This window comes from Hemicordylus capensis, chromosome 2 (assembly GCF_027244095.1).
Source record: "Hemicordylus capensis ecotype Gifberg chromosome 2, rHemCap1.1.pri, whole genome shotgun sequence".
Lineage (NCBI taxonomy): Eukaryota > Metazoa > Chordata > Lepidosauria > Squamata > Cordylidae > Hemicordylus > Hemicordylus capensis.
The window spans coordinates 394472785-394490513 of record NC_069658.1 but is presented as its reverse complement, the minus strand read 5'-3'; the positions used below and the strand labels follow the sequence as shown (position 1 = coordinate 394490513).

Sequence of the window (17729 nt, the reverse complement as noted above, 5' to 3'; positions counted from 1 at the left end):
CGTCCAGCTAGCTCAAAACTATCTACTCTTGAGTGACTGTGGCACTCTAGGGATTCAGATGAGCCTATCTCAGCTGAGGTTGCCATATTCTGGCTTTCCAAATGTGGGTGTCTAATTTGCATGTTATGTAAATTGACTTGAAAATTTGACCAGAATAGTGACTGCATGTTTTGCTCCATAACTCCACTTCTAAAAGGGCTATAGCTAAGTTTTGGTTTTTTTTTAAATGGAAGCTGAAATCCAGGCAAATCTGGGAGGGCTAAGCAATAATCTGGGTGAAACCCAGAGTTTCAGGGGGCATGGCAACTCTACTCTCAGCCCCACCTGGAGATGCCAGGAATTAAACCGGGATCTTTCTGCATGCAAAGTAGGTGCTCTACCTCTGAGCTATGGCCTCATGATCTTTATTATGACCATTGCTGAAGCTATAGAGTGACCTCTTAAGTCTTATTTATGGTTCTGGAGAAAAACTCCCTCCAGTATCAAGTAGCTCCAAGGCAACTGAAGTAGAGTAAGGAAAGCAATTTTATTGAACGTGCAGAAAAACAAATGCTTCCAATATATTTACAGTATTGAGTGTTTGGTAGGAAGCTGCAACTTCAGCCTATGAACAAGTAACATTCATAAATAATGTCTGAAGCTTGTAACAGTACATTTCCACACAGTGAGACTATGGGATCTTTCTGTTGGATTATACAGTATGGGCATGGCAGCACTGCTGATACTGAGAAAGCCATTTGGCAGAAAGCACTTGTGCTTTTTTCAGGTTTCCTCAGTCAGAGACTTGCTTGAAGGCAAGCTACAGCAGTGAAACCTGCTCCCTATGGCTAGACTATGGCACCTGGGCAGTAGCCTAAGCAAGAAACTGACAGTGGAGAGACTAACACTAGTGAGGAATAGGTCAAGAGACAGAAGAAATGCCATTATTTAAACATAATTAATGTCCCCCTACAGCTTGCCCATCAGTCATGTTTGTCCTTTTGCAGACAATTGATTGCTATGTACACAAGTCTGACCCCTCCACCTGCCATTGAAACTTTTCAGATTGCAGAAGCTTGCTTTGTACCATCTATAAAACTGTAACCCATTGAGTGCACAAGCCTTTTCAGTAATCATATGACCTCTCCATGATACTGCTGAGTGTCTTCTGCCTGCAGTAGAAGATGGCTAGAAACACATCAGAGCTGTCTACAGGACGGAGTTTTTACAAGGTCATTAACTCCAGAAAGATTTCCACCTTCAGTTATTCAGTATATCAAGGAGTACTGAACTAGACCTTTAGGAATTCTTAACCAGCTGTAAACCTTTCTACATAGCTTCTTCTTCACAACCAAGCAAAATGATTAGTTCAGGACAATAGTATATGCATTTCAGAAAGGCAATCTGCTCAAAGTTTGAGTGAATATTTAGATTTAAAAAATCATTGTGGATAGGAAGAAGCTATTATTAGACCCAAAGCAGAGATATTTCCTTTAATGAATACCACTCCTGTTTAGAAAGGTCTGTCTGCTTCAACACAAGGAACTCTCCTACTGGAGACAATTGCACTTAGCCACTTAATACTTGGAATGAATTAAAAGGGTATGGAATGAATAAAAAGGATATAATCAACCTAGCACATGCACTGCCATGGCTTCTCCTTTCTTTATCCACAAGTTCTTTTGATGCTTTCCTATAGCTCTATGTACATTGTCTATTCCTAACTAAATAATACTGCCTTCAGAGAAGAATCAAGGCTACAGCTGCACCACTTCCTATCTCTGACCCTGATTAATAGTTGCACCAAGACTGGATGCCTTGGCTTAATAGTCTCTCCATGCTCCCTAATGAGCAATAGATACACTGCCTCTGTGACTATCAGATTCACCTCGCAACAAAATGTGATTGTTGAATGCCAAGGGGAAATTGCCATAGAGCTGTGTGCGTACAAAATTTAGCAGCTGCCTGGAAAGCACACATTGCAGAGTCAGTGGGAAGTAGAAAATCAAAGGCAGCAGCTTGAGAGCTGTGTGTTGTGTTCACATGTGGCAGGTATAAAGTACACAGCTATTATTCACCTGTATGGTCTGTGCTGGCTTCTTGGATAGATGGTAATTAAGAAAGAAAATGGAGTGTCGGGTCATAGCAGAAACCTCCTCTTTTGGAGCCCATGTTATTGCTCAGCAAGCCTACATGTTGTCCTAGAATCTGGCACCAAGGAGGTAAAAAAAATGAGCATAGGAACATCTGTTGGGGCTCTGCCCCAAGGAACTTATGAAGGCATCATAGCCCTTTATAGACATCTGGCCAACACAGAGAGCATCAACATGCTCCCTTTCTGTTGACAAAGCTTTCCAGAATGATCAGATTTCAAGTTTGTGGAAAATAGAACCGGATTGGCCAAGGTAAAGAAGTCAGCTAGACCTCTGTTCTGGCTGCCCCACAAGTTCATGCTTGGCGCTCATGCCCCGGCCCATTTCACCCCACAGTGCAATAAACATTCTGGACTAAACCTACTAGTGGAGTGGATAGGACATGTAAACAAAGCTAAATATCACGGCTGGATACTGCATATGCCCCTTCCACTTCACATTCATTCCCGTTCCAAAGGGATGCCTCTGGGTCATAGGTTCCCCCATTGTTCAATTGGGGGGAACTGATCTACCTCCCCCACTTCTGTGCCGGGCTGGTCTCCCAAGGCAAATGTCAGTCGATACCTCAGCCTCACCTTCTCCTGCAAGGAAGAAGAAAAACCACATAATACAGCACCCAACCACAGCATACAACAGAAAACAAGTTGTTCTAGAAAGAACTAATCTGCCTCCTTTCCTTCACTATCTCTACAACTGAACTAAATTTGGTTTGGCTTGCGCCTCAAATGTTTATGCATCCCGCATCTTGAATCAGGGTGGATGACATCACAAACTACACAACTGAGGTATCCCTGTGTGTCACTCACTACCACTGTAGCAAATTTGGTTCAAATTGGTTAAGACAGTCCACAAGTTAGCCCACTTGCGCCTCAAACCTTCATGCATCCGCCATCTTAGATGGGGTAGATGACATCATCAGAAACTATGCCATTGGGGCATCCCTATGTGTCCCTACAATTGTACCCAATTCAGTTAATATTGGTCCAGGCATTGTGAAGTGGATGACTGACTCTCTCTCTCTCTCTCTCTCTCTCTCTCTCTCACTCACACACACACACACACACACACACACACACACACACACACACACGGCTAAAAATGAGCATGGGATGAATCTGATGGTACGCTGTGTGATGCATGTCAGAACAGCTTTGAGCAGTGCACTGGAGATCAGGGTTCACATCTCACTTGTCTCAGAGCTGAACGTCCGAGGGAAAGAAAAGCAAACACCTTGACACCCATCTATATTCCTTAGATATAGGAGCAGGAAGAAAATCTGCTCACCCAATAGTATGTCACATAGATACAATGGGTGACACATGGACTTCCACCTCATCTTACAATGGTTACACAGCCCTGGTTTTAGGCTGTGGCCCAAACTATGTTGTGGATTGCTAAATGGCTGCTTCAAGACTGACCAAAATAGCACTGCACACATGCTGATCGCTTTGTCCCAGAGTCACAAACAAGGGTGTTAGTAGAAAGAATTTTGAGTTCAAGGGGAGGCCCAGTAGAGGCTGATAAATTTTTCTTGTGTCTGTGCATGATTTTGCATGCATAAGCATGCCCCTCTTCTCCCCATTGACACCCATGGTCACAAATAGTGGCTTCAGAAGTAACCATCATGGATTGACACAGATTCTATTTGCCTGATTCTAGGAACTGAAGGCTGTTTCTAACAGAAGCTTACCAGATGTCTCTGAAAGCCCACAAGAACGGTGTGACGGGCTAGTCACTGCCATCCCCTGTGGTTTGTTTCCAGCACTTGGTACCCAAAGATACTGCTTTGGAACATGAATATCAGGGCAAGGGGTCTATATGCTACTGAATCATTCCATCTCTGCCCAACAGAGAGAGATCACACTTGATATGCAGAGCCTAAATGCTGCAGTTTGTAACACAAGATGGGAATATCCATCCTGCAAGAAGAGATAGACTGCAAGCCAGAGGTCTTCTCTCACCTTTCTAGGATTTGCCAGCAACATGACCTGGGTGATAGCAGCTGGTGCCTGGATCGGATTGAACTGAGCTAGCTCTGTGCCTGAAGGTGGCTGCAACTTCACTTTCATGGACTGCAGGTAAAAACCAAAAGGAGAAAGTCTTAGTTAATAGAGAAGAAAACAGAGGAGTCATGGTGTGAGTTTCCTGCCACCCTAAGCACCTCTGGGTAGAATTAAATTTGATACAATCAGCGAGATTGACTTCCATGTTTAGAACTAAGAAGTCAGTTATCTCCCGTGGCCAATCCATTTGGCAAATTTTATTTTTATGGTTTGGTCAGAACTCAGTAAAACATATTTACTGAGTTCTGACCAAACCATAAAAATAAATTCTTGCCAAGTGGACTGGCCACAGGAGATTAAAACAGGTTGCTTACCTGTATCTATTAATCTGGTAGTGATCTGTTGTAATCCATAAAAATGGGTACTGAGCCTGCGCAGGGACCCCATGGCTGAGTGCTCTAGCTCCTCTTAGCATGTAGACTCTGCCCTCACGTACTCAGCGTGGAAGTATAAAAGGTGGGCTGGACACGATTCGTTGGTTCCTGGATGACCACCGTGAGACGATCCTCCTCATCAGAAGAGAGCAGATGCGTTCCAAACAAACAAACGGTGGCTACTGCAGTGGGGATGGTCAGGAGGGTCTTATGGATTACAATGGATTACTACCAGATCAATACTTACCGGTAAGCAACCTGTTTATCTGGATCGTGATCCATTGTAACCCATAAGAATCGGTGTTTAGCCAGCTATTAGAGGAGGGTGCAGTAGCTATTGTAACACCCTTTTCAACACACTTCTCCCAAAATTAGCCTCCGCTGCAGAGTGAAAATCAATAGCGTAATGCTTTACAAAAGGCAGCTCTGTAGACTAGGTGGCCACCTTGCAAATGTCATTAAAAGAAATTCCAGACAAATGGGCCACTGAAGCCGCATTGGCCCTAGTGGAATGAGCTCGGATGTATTTCGGGGGCTTGAGCTTCTGAAGTGCATAGGCTAACAATATTAGCTCTACTAGCCAGTGAGAGAGGCATTGCCTAGAAATACAGTGTCCCTTCATTTTTCCTTTGTAGGAAACAAACAAGTGTTTTGAAAGCCTGAATGGTTTAGTACTGTCCAACTATAAAAGAGACCTTCTAACATCCAATGTGTGCATAGCTTTTTCTAGAGGCATTGAAGGAGCTCTGGAAAAGGTGGGCAGAACAATGTCCTGGTTTAAATGAAAATTGTGATACAACTTTTGAGAGAAACCCATGGTCCATACGCATGACCACCTTATCCGGGTAAAATTTCCTGTAAGAGGCATCTAACCAGAGTGCAGTTAGTTCACTCAATCTGCGTGCTGTTGTGATGGCCACTAGAAAGGCAGTCTTTAGAGTCACCATTTTTAGTGATGCCCAAAGGTTCAAAGGGCCAAAAGGACAAGAGACATGCTCCATTGGGAGATAGGCTGCTGAACAGTCGGATACAGGTTATTCAGGCCCAGAGGCACTCTTACCCCTGGACCTTGGGGCCAAGGAGCAGGGCCTCCAAATCCTCTTTAGTATGTCCTGGGTGGTGTGGTTTGTGCCCTCAAGACCTACATGTTAAAAAATGATGCTTAACTTGTAGCGGGGGCACCTCCAAAGGCCTTTAGGTCCAGGCTCCAAAATTACCTAGGTGCACCTCCATTCAGGTCCTTTAAGAAGTTCTTGCAGCTTGGATGTGTGAAGAGACTCATCCCATCCCAGCCTGGGTGCCTCAAGCATAAGGCAGCCAGGTGTACTTTGATAGAGACATTCACCAGGCCGGAAGACTTCAGAGAAGCCAAGTGCAGCAGGACCTGACAGATGGAGGCATTAGGCTTAAATCCCTTGTTAGTGGCATAAATTCTGAACCATCTCCACTTGCTTGTGTAGTTGGACCTAGTGGAAAGTTTGCGCTTGTTTAGTAAGATCTTATTGGTGGAGTCAATAAGTGGAGTGGTTGAGTCGCCCTCGTGAAGCGGATCCCCAAACAGGAGGGCACAGTCATGAACTCTATCGCATACTCCACTGAGATGACCTTGAGTACCCAAAAGTCCAATGTTCTATGATGTCATGTGGGAGCATGGGGTGGTGGTATATAGTTGCGACTTGCCAGGAGATGGTGTTGCTGGCGCAGTGGACTGACTGATTTCTCAAAGATGCTGCTTTTGCGAGTCAGTGTGCTTCTTTTGGCCCTGGTTATTCTTGTTCTTTTGTTGGAATTGGCGCTTATTGTAGGGTTGGTATTTCCTGAAATCCCTATGGTCATGCTGACGGAATTGTGGTCTTTGCTTCTGGTAGAGCATAAACTTCAGTTGTATGTACGTCAAGGTGGATGGGGCAGTGAAGCTCTTTGCTGTACATTTAGATTTTTTAATCTTTTCCTGAGGCTGGACAAAAGGTGAGATATTTGTAAGAGATACAGTGATCATAGTAAGCACCTTTTGTCACAGCATCTCCAGCCTCCAAGGTACGGACTGGCAAAGGGCTAGGGGAACTGGTGGCCAAAGCAAAAGCAGTAGATACTTCTCCTTTCTGAGTTTTCAAAAGCTTGTAGTCCTGCTAATAAAAAGGAAAGCCAGGCCAAGAGGTGCCCATAGACCTGCCGGACAATTAAGCAACTGGCACAGGAGAGCGATGAGAGAAACCACACTGGTGCCATGACGAAGTTGGTGGGGCAGCACCTAATAAGTGGCTTGCTGAAAGAACCTTTGGGTGTACAAGGGGTTCTGCCCCTTGTGGGGTGGTTAGTGGGACATATACCACGTCTTGATTGTCTGTTTGCTCGCCTGGTGTACCCGATAAAAAACCTTTAAATGTGGTGGTAGAGGGCATGCTGTTGCCAGAGTTGAGGACTGAGAGCATGGTATGCACCATAGATGGATCCAGTCCCCCTTCTGCATAGTCAGGTTCAGCTACAAGATCGAAGATTGGCATTGGAGTTGTTTGGTACCGAGGGGTGACGTTCTTCGATCCTGAAATAATCAGAGTGTGCTGCTTCGGGGAGGTAGCCCCAACCATAGCTGTTGGTGTCGAAGGTCTCGGAGAATCAGCTGGGGATTGAATGGGCATAACTGCCGAAGAGATCGATGCCATGCGGGGCAGTGCAAGTTTCATCCTTGCAGGCGTCGTGGGCCTGAGCAGAGGTCTCAAAACCAATGCATTTAGTGAAGACCTTGAAGTTGGAGTAGACTTCGATAACAGGGGAGCCGACTGAAGTCCAGACAAGGGCGGCGTCGACTCCGAAAGTCCACCTTGATATTTGTGCTTCTTTGGAGTTGGAGCCGTTCCATCCTCCAGGTGTGATGCGTGTCTCCTCCGATCTCGTCTTGGAGGGCAGCCCTGTGGAGGTTTGAACACCAGGTTTGGGGTTTTAGACTGCTTTAGTTGTACAGGCCTCGAAGCTGAGTGCTCCAATGTTGATGCCTTTGATGTTGACATCTTTGACGTTGAAGTAGTTTCAGTTGTTGGCATTGATGGATTCGGGGCATCGCCATACAGCATAACGTGCAACCCGAAGGCCTGGTTTTGTCTAGTTTGTTTTGAAAAAGACATGCATATCTTGCATGCTGAAGTATTATGTTGCTCCCCAAGGCAGATCAGATAAGAATCATGCCTATCCAACTTGGCCTCACACTCTCCACAAGGTTTAAAAGACTTTTTCTCTGTTTTTGAAGCCATGTCCATGCCTCATCTTAGCCCACAAATCCGAGATCGCACCAAAATAGTCCCTTTTCCGTAGGACAGTCAAAAGAGTCTTTCAATGGAAAAATAATGTATTTCTATTTTCTTACAGGAACTCACGAGGAACCAATTCAGTGAGCTGAGGTGTGATCGTGCTATGGTGGTCGAAAAGGAACTGACGAAGCGTATCCAGCCCACCTTTTCTACTTCCACGCTGAGCATGTGGGGGCGGAGTCTGGACACTGAGAGGAGCTAGAGCACTCAGCTGCAGGATCCCTGCGCAGGCGCAGTACCCATTCTTATGGGTTACTATGGATCACGATCCAGATCTGGCACCTTACATCCATGTACTGGGCTTAGAATTAAGTCCCACTGATTTTATGGAATTTAATTCCACCCAGAGGTGCTTGGGGTGTCAGGACACACTTTAGATGGCAAGTAATTCACATGACCTGGTTCAGTTCCCTGATTAAGCTGTGTTCCTTAGAGCTCTGTACTCACCTTCCTCCAGCAACAGCTGGATTCTGTTCAGTCCCTCCCTGCCATCCCCCAATACTGATACCTAGTAATTACTATATTGGTGCCCCTACCTTTGGCACTGCAGCTTGTAGCACAATGTTCTTGATAGGAAGGGGTGCTGTATTTAACATTGATACCACCACAACCAGGACATCGGGCCGTCCAGGTGGGCACTCCTTGGCAAAGTGCAGTAGGATACGCAAACCGTTCTTGTCATATGCAGTCACAGGAAGAGCACTGCCTGTTAGGGAAAGCAAGTGTGTGTTTGTGTTTTAATGATTTATATCTATCTAAATGGACAGACCATTTTTCAAACCCAAAAGGGCCCTCAAAGCAGCATACAGAAAGAATAAAAATACCAACCAACACCCCGCCACCCCAAGAGACAATCTGCACAAGAAAAAAGCAAATAACCACCAACAGGATCTTAAGCAGCCGAGAAACAGGAGCAAAATCAGTAGCAGAACCAGCAGATCTCATCAAAACTACACCAAGGCACAAGAATTAAATTGAAGTAATGGGAGGAGTACACAGGCTTACCCCTTGAGGTGCTGGGAAGTTCACTAAAGAAGTTGCAAAGAACTGATTCTGAACACTTTTGTTGCATAGGTGCAGTAATGCTGCCCTGCAACCTGGTCCCAAAAAGAAAAAGCTCACTCCAGGTTCAGATACCCACAACTCCTTCCCTGAGAAATTAACTGTACAAGGATCCATAGATGTGATCCTTGCCGAGGACTTGGCTATATTCTCAGTGAGGGAACCTGGAATATTGCACTGGAGTCTAAAACTCTGCACAATGTGAGGCAATTGTGCACACATTTTCTTCATTTCAGAATTTCCTCTAATGATCAAATGTTGACTTTTCAGAAATAGTAGAGTGGTAAAAGGAGCACCGAGAAGGAAGATTGCATAGGTCAACAAAAACCTGATCCCTAAGACAGACTAGAGCGTTTCATGAGACAAAAACCCATGCAGAGTGAGTATGTATTTATGTATGTATAAATAATATTTATATACCGCCCTTCCAAAAGTGGCTCAGGACAGTTTACATTAAAAATGTATTCCTTGTTCCACACAGATTACGGCAGAGGCACGCCAAGTTAGAGGCACTACCTTGGCATGGTTGTGCGGCTTGCGTGCTCTGAGGAAGGTGAGAGCTATGCCAGAGGTCCAACCATACTGGACAGGTCTCACCAGAGGAGCCAGACAAAGAGTGCCCCTCCCATCAACAATGTGGTGAGACGTAACTTTAATAAATCTATACCGGATCGGTCGTCACCCGGGTCAACAAGGACCGCGCCAGGTGCTGGAGTCCCTGGACATCTGGTGGCAAGTGGGCAACAGGACTCAGGATCTTCAGCTGAGCAACCAGGGCTGGAGTCTGCAAGGTTACTGGAAGAAACGTCGCTTAACCGAAAAAAATATACGAAAAACGCCAACAAGGAAATAATGATCTGCTATTACAAGTCTAGTCCAACTAGAAGAGATTATTTAAAAAGAATGTACCAAATTTGGAAAGAAAAGCATCCAGATACAGAAATAACAGAACAAAGGCTAGCAGACCAGAGAAGATTCATAATAAGAAATAAAGTATTCACAGGAGTTGAGCTGGAAGAACTGCAAAGAGCAACACAGGCTCAAGATATGGAAGAAGAATTACCACCAACTGAAGAAGTTATTCAGGCGCAGGTGGAGGAGGAGGTGTTGGAAATAGAGGATGCCACTGTTGCTGAACTGTTTCAAAATCAAAACCAGGCAACCTCCCCTTTGCCTTCACCTCAAAAACCCGAATGCCATTTAACAAAAAAGCAACAAGAACTAAAGCAAAAAATAACTGAGCACGTGAACCAAACAACCACCAGGGTTCGACTTCCAGCTCTAAAAACAGTTGCCAAAAAACAACTTGCTCAGGCATTAAAAGATGTCAGTGCTGCACTTGCAGAAATAGCAACCAATAACTTGCAAGAAACAAACCAACTAATGTACAGTGCAGCAACAATAACACAAGAGCTCGGATATAAGATCAGTGGACCGGTATAAAAAGAAAGTAGTACATCACCTAAATGGAAGATTAGATTAGAAAAAATCTCCAGGCTTAGATCAGATGCTAGTAAATTGAAAGATATGAAAGACAAGAAGCTGAAGAATGAAAACACCAAACAGTATCTGATCCAAAAATACCACCTAGATTCAAGGAAAATTAGAGAAGTCCTGGAAATAATAAAGCAGCAAATAACAGCAGTGTCAAAGAAGATACGAAGCCAGAGTTACACAACACAGGCAGAATCTCCAATTCCAGTCGAATCAGAGACGTTTCTACCAAAGCATAGAAGGAGAAACTGCAAGAAACATAGAAACACCAAAGAAAGAAGAAACAGTGCAATTCTGGGGGAAATTATGGGCCAATCCAATAGATTATAATTTTAAAAAACCAGGCTGGGTGAAAGAGGTCGAAAAATGTAACCAACAAATGCAAGAACTAATAACACCAGAATTAATAAGTGAAAGAGCAAAGAATATTAAAAATTGGACTGCACCAGGCGACGATGAACTGCATGGCTTTTGGCTTAAACACCTAACGAGCCTTCATAAACAACAATCAAAACAGTTTAATCACATTTTGCAAGGAGGTGATATTGTTCAAACTCAATGGTGGGAACACCATACAAGCCATAAACACCTCGGCTATACCTGTTATCAGATACACTGAAGGAATAATAGACTGGACCCAGGCAGAGATAGAGACGCTAGATCGTAAGACCAGGAAAATAATGACCATCACTCATGCTCTGCACCCCAGCAGTGATGTAGATAGGCTATACTTCCCTCGCAGCTCAGGTAGAAGAGGAATGCTGCAAGTCAAGAGAGGAGAGCTGGTCTTGTGGTAGCAAGCATGACTTGTCCCCTTAAGCTAAGCAGGGTCTGCCCTGGTTGCATATGAAAAGGAGACTAGAAGTGTGAGCACTGTAAGATATTCCCCTCGGGGATGGAGCTGCTCTGAGAAGAGCAGAAAGTTTCAAGTTCCCTCCCTGGCTTCTCCAAGATAGGGCTGAGAGAGATTCTTGCCTGCAACCTTGGAGAAGCCGCTGCCAGTCTGTGAAGACACTACTGAGCTAGATAGACTAATGGTCTGACTCAGTATATGGCAGCTTCCTATGTTCCTAAGTCCATCAAATAGTAGAGGAGGAGAAAAGAGGCCTTGCAGAATATATAAAGGACAGTAAAGAAGATGCACTTCAAATGGTCAATAACGAGAAACTATTAAACACCAATGAAACAAAGCAGGCCTACAAGAAAGAACAAGTCAAGAACTGAGCAGAAAAATGGAAAAATAAAGCGACGGCGTGGTCAATATTTGCATAATATAACTGGAAAATCAGACATCACCAAGACCTGGCAATGGCTTAAGAATGGCAGCTTGAAGAAAGAAACAGAGGGTTTAATACTGGCTGCACAAGAACAGGCACTAAGAACAAATGCAATAAGAGCAAAAGTCAAAAAGTCAACAACATACAGCAATTGCCGCCTTTGTAAAGAAGCAGATGAAACCGTGGACCACCTAATCAGCTGTTGTAAAAAGATCACACAGACTGACTACAAACAAAGGCATGACAAGGTAGCAGGGATGATACACTGGAACATCTGCAAAAAATACAAGCTACCTGTAGCCAAAAATTGGTGGGACCATAAAATTGAAAAAGTTGAAGAAAATGAAGATGCAAAAATATTATGGGACTTCCGACTACAAACAGACAAACATCTGCCACACAATACACCAGCTATAACTGTAGTCGAGAAGAAAGAAAAACAAGTTAAAATAATCAACATAGCAATACCAGGGGATAGCAGAATAGAAGAAAAAGAAAGAAAAAATCACCAAATACAAAGATCTACAAATTAAAATTGAAAGGCTGTGGCAGAAAAAGACCCAAATAATCCCAGTGGTAATTGGCGCCCTGGGTGCAATTCGAAAACAACTTGAAGAGCACCTCAACACCATCGGGGCCACAGAAATCACCATCAGTCAATTACAAAAAGCAACTTTACTGGGAACAGCCTATATTTTGCGACGATATCTATAATAACCAACAGTACTGATGATAAAATTGAGCCATCCCAGGTCCTTGGGAAGGACTCGATGTCTGGATAAAACAAACCAGTCAATAACACCTGTCTGACTGTGTAAACAAGAAATAATAATATTTATATTCCGCCCTTCCAAAGGTGGCTCAGGACACTTTACATTAAAAATGTATTCCTTTTTTCACAAAGATTCACTTCTGAACCTTTAGTAAGCATTGGCCATCAATTTGCAAGGCTTTCCCTGCAGTTATGGGGGCTGGCATCATTGTCTTTTTCACACTAAATAAATGTTTACTTGGGTAGGGTGGTAGATGGTGCAACCATGCAGATTTCTCAGATCCTTGTGTCACACTATTCCTCAAAGACTTGCTTCTGAAAAGCAGCCTGGGCAGTAAAATGAAAGAATGTATCTAATGTTCAAACTATGAAAACAAAAGGGTTTTAATGAATTGAAAGACACAGTTCAGTATCAAGGAGGAGTATGTGAGGCTTACTGGGCTTAATGGACTCCAGTGGAACATGGACATTGGCCAAGGAGATCTCAGGGCCTTTCAGAGGACTTCCTTGCTGCTGGAATGAGGCGGGCTGAAAGAGGGGGCTTCCGGACCCTGCAGTGCAGCTGCTTGGGTATGGAATCATAGGGACTCCTGCAGCAGATGTCAGAGATGCAGAAGGAGCAGCAGGAAATGCAACTCCCGCATGGAACACAGAGGCGGTGATATTTGCTTGAGCTGAAGCCCTAGAATTGAGAGGGGAACAAACAGATTAAACTATTAAACTAGAGAGTAAGTGAGTATACATAAACAAACATAACTTCTCGAACGGAAAACCACATGGCCCTGTGGTTGCCAGGAGTTGACACCGACTCCACGGCACAACTTTACTTTAATGCCACCCTGTGCCTTCTTTCCCCTCCTCTTGCTTTTTATAATCCACCCAGACTGCGCATATTCCACTGATCTCTTACAAGTAGCAACCCACCAATGCCCTGTATGCAGTACTTACAGCGTTGAATGAATACAAAATGGATTATGATTTAGCAGAGAGGCAAAGAACCAATTTACCAACATTCCTCCTTACATTATCCACAACAGTATAGTATTAAGACAGAACAGCAGTAGGAAATGAAGTGAAGAGTCCATGCCGTTGGTAGGTACTCTGAACTATCCAGATGATGGTTTATTCTAACATTACCACAGATTCTTACAGGTGATATTTCGGACTGTCCAGATCACATTCAACACACTGCTTAACCTTTTTGCACAATTAGCTTGAAAAATCTTGGAATACCTGTGTCTTTCCAAACTACTTTTTCCCCCTAACACGATCATGGAAGCGGAAAATCCTGCGTGAGAAGGAAAAGTATGGACAGGCCACAGCGCAAGCTGCAGAGGAGTGGTGGTGACAGACGACTGATGACCGATTGTTCAGAAGAAGAATACACTGCAAGTTTCCTTCACTTCCAAACCAGAGGGCACTTTTCTTCTGCTTCTCATCCTGTGTGGTTCTCCCCTCCCCACCCCAAGCCAGTTGACAGATATTACAGTCTTTCACCCACCTTTATGATTGTTTAAGTTTTATTGTTGCTCTTGTGCAATAGCACTCTTATTTTGCCTTAGGAATAGGGATGTGCACGGAACCGGCAGGGTTCGACGGCAGGGGTGGGATAACTTTAAGGGTGGGGGAGGGTGCACTTACCCCTCCCTCTGCTTCCCCCCCCCAGGTGCTGGCTGGACAACCGGTCTGGCAGGGCGGCAGCATACCTCCCAGCAGCCCCATCTGCACTTTGGACCAGAAGTAATGAGTGCGCGTCCGCACATTGTGCGTGTGCGCGTCAACGTGCGCACACACACTCACTACTTCTGCCTACTTTTATTTGGTTTATTTTTGGGGACATGGTGAGGAGGAGGGCAGATTTTCTCTTATTGTCAATTACTTAGCATAGAAATCTATTATATTAATTCTCGTAGACGTGCCTCTGTGGGGATGCATCCGGGCAACCCAGCGGATTGGCTGGGCGGTGGAGACGCCGGATTGGCTGGGCAGCGGTTGGCCGCATAGGGAAGTGGCCGTTTGGGGAGGAAAGGAAAGGAAGGAAAGCGGGCAAGTGGAGAGGAGAACTGAACGGACTGGGGCAGAAGGGAGTGGGGAAGCTGAGGGAAGAGAAAGTGGGGGAGCCTGGCTGGGCAGAGACAAACAGTTGGCCGCTTCGGAAGATGCTCTCTAGAGGGAGGGCTGCAGGAAGGAGCTGGCTGAACGCTTGGCGGCCCGACACCAGGGACTGGAGGAAGGAGGATGCGGCAACGGCCAGCAGGGAAAACACAAGCAGGCTAAGAAGTGGAGGTGGGGGGGGGGGAGCACGAATGAGAGAGAGAAAAAGAGAGAGAAAGAGGTGGAAACGGAGGAGGGAGCAAGCTGGGGCAGAAGGATTGTGGGGGAGGGGACTGAGGCAGAAGGCTTGGGGGGGAGGGGAGTAGGGCAGAAGGTGGGGGTAGTGTACAGAGCGAGCGAGAGAGGCGCTGTGGGGGGAGGAAACAGAGTGAGCGAGAGAGGCACTGTGGGGGGGACCGAGCGAGCGAGAGAGGCACTGTGGGGGGGGACCGAGCGAGCGAGAGAGGCGCTGTGGGGGGGGGACCGAGCGAGCGAGAGAGGCGCTGTGGGGGGGGGGACCGAGCGAGCGAGAGAGGCGCTGGGGGGGGGGGACCGAGCGAGCGAGAGAGGCGCTGGGGGGGGGGGACCGAGCGAGCGAGAGAGGCGCTGGGGGGGGACCGAGCGAGCGAGAGAGGCGCTGTGGGGGGGGGGACCGAGCGAGCGAGAGAGGCGCTGTGGGGGGGGGGACCGAGCGAGCGAGAGAGGCGCTGTGGGAGGACCAGCCAACGAATTCTCCCAACTAAACCCAAAAAGGAAGTGAACTACCGCACAGATGCTCTGTGCGGGTTCAGCTAGTAATAATAATATTTAATACACAATATCCTTCCTTACTTATGGCAGTGCTAACCCAGAGAGAAGGGGAAGAGGATAGAGCAAAGAGAGGGAACCTTTGCAGCAGATTACAAAAGGATCTGGCAAAAATCCTCCAAACCTCCTCTCTCCTCCACAACCCTCTTAGTGGTGTACACGGAACCGCCACGGTGTGGTTCGATGCCGGGGGGGGAGGGTGCACTTACCCCTCCCACCGCTCCCCCCCCCCCGTGCTCCGTTTTTAGGAAACTTCTTGGGGCAGCAGAGTACTTCCCTGCCACCCCTCCCCCCCCCCATTCTTGGCTGGAAGGAGCGACTGCGCGTGCGCCTGCCGCACGGATGCATGCATGCACGTCACACACCGGTTCGTGCACACCACTAAACCCTCTTCCCCAGTTGAGGGACTATTTAAATGAGGGGTTTTACTGACAGCAGAAGTGCCTGAAAAAAGGGAGCAATTATTTAAACGGCTACTTAATATTTAAAATAGGGGGAGCACCAGCAGAGGAGGAGGAGTGGGAGGGAGGGAATGCTGGCAAGACTGAAGCTGAAGGTTGAATGCTCGGAGAGGAGCCATTATTTTCTCCTTTGCCAGTATAGGTTTTGCGCACTTCCAGTAAGCCAGATATAAAAATAAGTTATTAAAAATAAGAGGGACCTTAACACATCAGCTTCTTTTAATCCTCAGTGGAACTCCACCTCCACCCCATAGATCAAATCCTTTAACCTGGGGTTGGGGAGAGGGGAAATAGGGAGATGGGAGGGAAAGAGAGAAAGGGAAAGAGAAAGGGGGGGGAATTTAAATAGGCAAATCAAACCTCAAAAGTTCAAGAGTGCTGGGATGGAGACCTTGAGGCTCCCTCCCACCCACTCTGGTCTCTCTCTCTCCTCCCTGCTTCTTCTCACAAGGATGGTAAATGTAAAGTCCCCTGCTAACTGGGCAAAGAGGCACCTTTTACCATGTTAATTCTCTTTATTTAGCAGGGGGAGAGTAACTGGCCCTTTCCACCCCCAGCACAGTACCTCCAGTGACTGTTGCTGGTGTCTATCGTGTTTTTTTTAGAATGTGAGCCCTTTGGGGACAGGGATCCATCTTATTTATTTATTATTTCTCTGTGTAAACCGCCCTGAGCCATTTTGGAAGGGCAGTATAGAAATTGAATTAATAATAATAATAATAATAATAATAATAATAATAATAATAAATAAAGTGTGCCGTTGAGTCAATGTGGACTCCTGTGGCGACTCCTGTGGCGAGGGGGGATGAGGTACTATTAAATGGGGGAGTAGTTTGCTGAAGCTCCCACAGAGGAGCAAGTTTTCCTCTCGCTCAACTCCAGCTGGCTGCTCAGATATTTTTGCGGGAGCCTGACTCAGATCTAGTTTCCACATTACAGATCCAAGCACCTGGATTCCAATGCTGCCATTCAAAAAGCGTGGGGAGGAATGTCCCCCAAACAGATCCATTGATTTGGTTAGAAGTTAAAGCCTGCTTACTACCTTCCATCTTCCAATGGCTTAAACATCATTTCAAAACAATGGAGAATTAACCAATCCTAACATCTGGTTATGTCTACACTGACTCAATAATGGACAACATTACCCAAGGGTTTTCATTGTTGCTTTTGCTTAGAGGGGATCTGAATCAGGACACAGGGGTAATGGGAAGATATTCATGTGAACACAAAAGGATGAGAGAATCTTCTGCTTCCAACCACGTAAAACAACAACACACGGATGGAAGAGAGAAAGGACAGTGGGGAAGGGGCTGTTCAGTTGCAATGTTGCCTGGGTTTTCCTCCTCTCTGCAACAGCCAGCGCGCTGATTTTGCAATGGGCAAAGAGGACCAGCACCTCTTTAACTGAGGTGCCCTCTATATAGCTGCTTTGCTTTTCAGCCCCCTACCCCCAGTTGCTCAGGCAAGCATGCAAGCAAACAGTAAAGCCAAAAAATATAAACCAATTTACTCCATTGCAAACACCACATGAGTCTTTGTGGAGTGGCTAAGTCAGAAGAATGCTAAACTGGAAGTGCACTATTGCACAAGAAAACATAAATTGTAAAAGTTGTTCTAGTAAGAGCTAGTCTGCCTACTTTCTTCCACTATCCCTGCAACTGGACTAAATTTGGTCCAAATCAGTTAGCAAGCTCATAAGTAAGCCCACTTGTGCCGCAAACATTCATGCGTCCACCATCTTGAATTGGTGTGTGTTGCCAGTACTGCTTTATTTTGGGGAGTACAGCAAAGCACCCCAGTACTGGATATCACAGATGCAGGGGCGTAGCAAGGTTGGAGTGGGCCCAGAGACAAGATTTTAAAATGCCCCACTCCCTCACAGAAGCTC

At 45.7% G+C, this 17729-nt stretch overlaps 2 protein-coding genes across 3 annotated transcripts in view; one reads left to right on the top strand and one right to left on the bottom strand.

Annotated features, from left to right (window-relative positions):
* Nucleotides 1-507: 507 nt before the first annotated feature.
* Nucleotides 508-17729, bottom strand: part of GGA3 (golgi associated, gamma adaptin ear containing, ARF binding protein 3) — a 54903-nt gene continuing 37681 nt past the window's right edge. For both annotated transcript variants that reach the window (XM_053297204.1, XM_053297205.1), the window contains exons 14-17: nt 12917-13161; nt 8411-8580; nt 4094-4204; nt 508-2713 (exon numbers count right to left, since the gene is read on the bottom strand). In XM_053297204.1, coding sequence (XP_053153179.1) covers nt 2603-2713; nt 4094-4204; nt 8411-8580; nt 12917-13161 — 637 coding nt within the window. In that variant the 3' untranslated portion in view covers nt 508-2602. The remainder of the gene's footprint in view (nt 2714-4093; nt 4205-8410; nt 8581-12916; nt 13162-17729) is intronic.
* Nucleotides 8426-13985, top strand: LOC128345353 (uncharacterized). The gene is made up of 2 exons (XM_053297210.1): nt 8426-9315; nt 9418-13985. The coding sequence occupies exon 2, from the start codon at nt 9459-9461 to the stop codon at nt 10377-10379; it is 921 nt and encodes a 306-aa protein (XP_053153185.1). The 5' UTR covers nt 8426-9315; nt 9418-9458; the 3' UTR covers nt 10380-13985.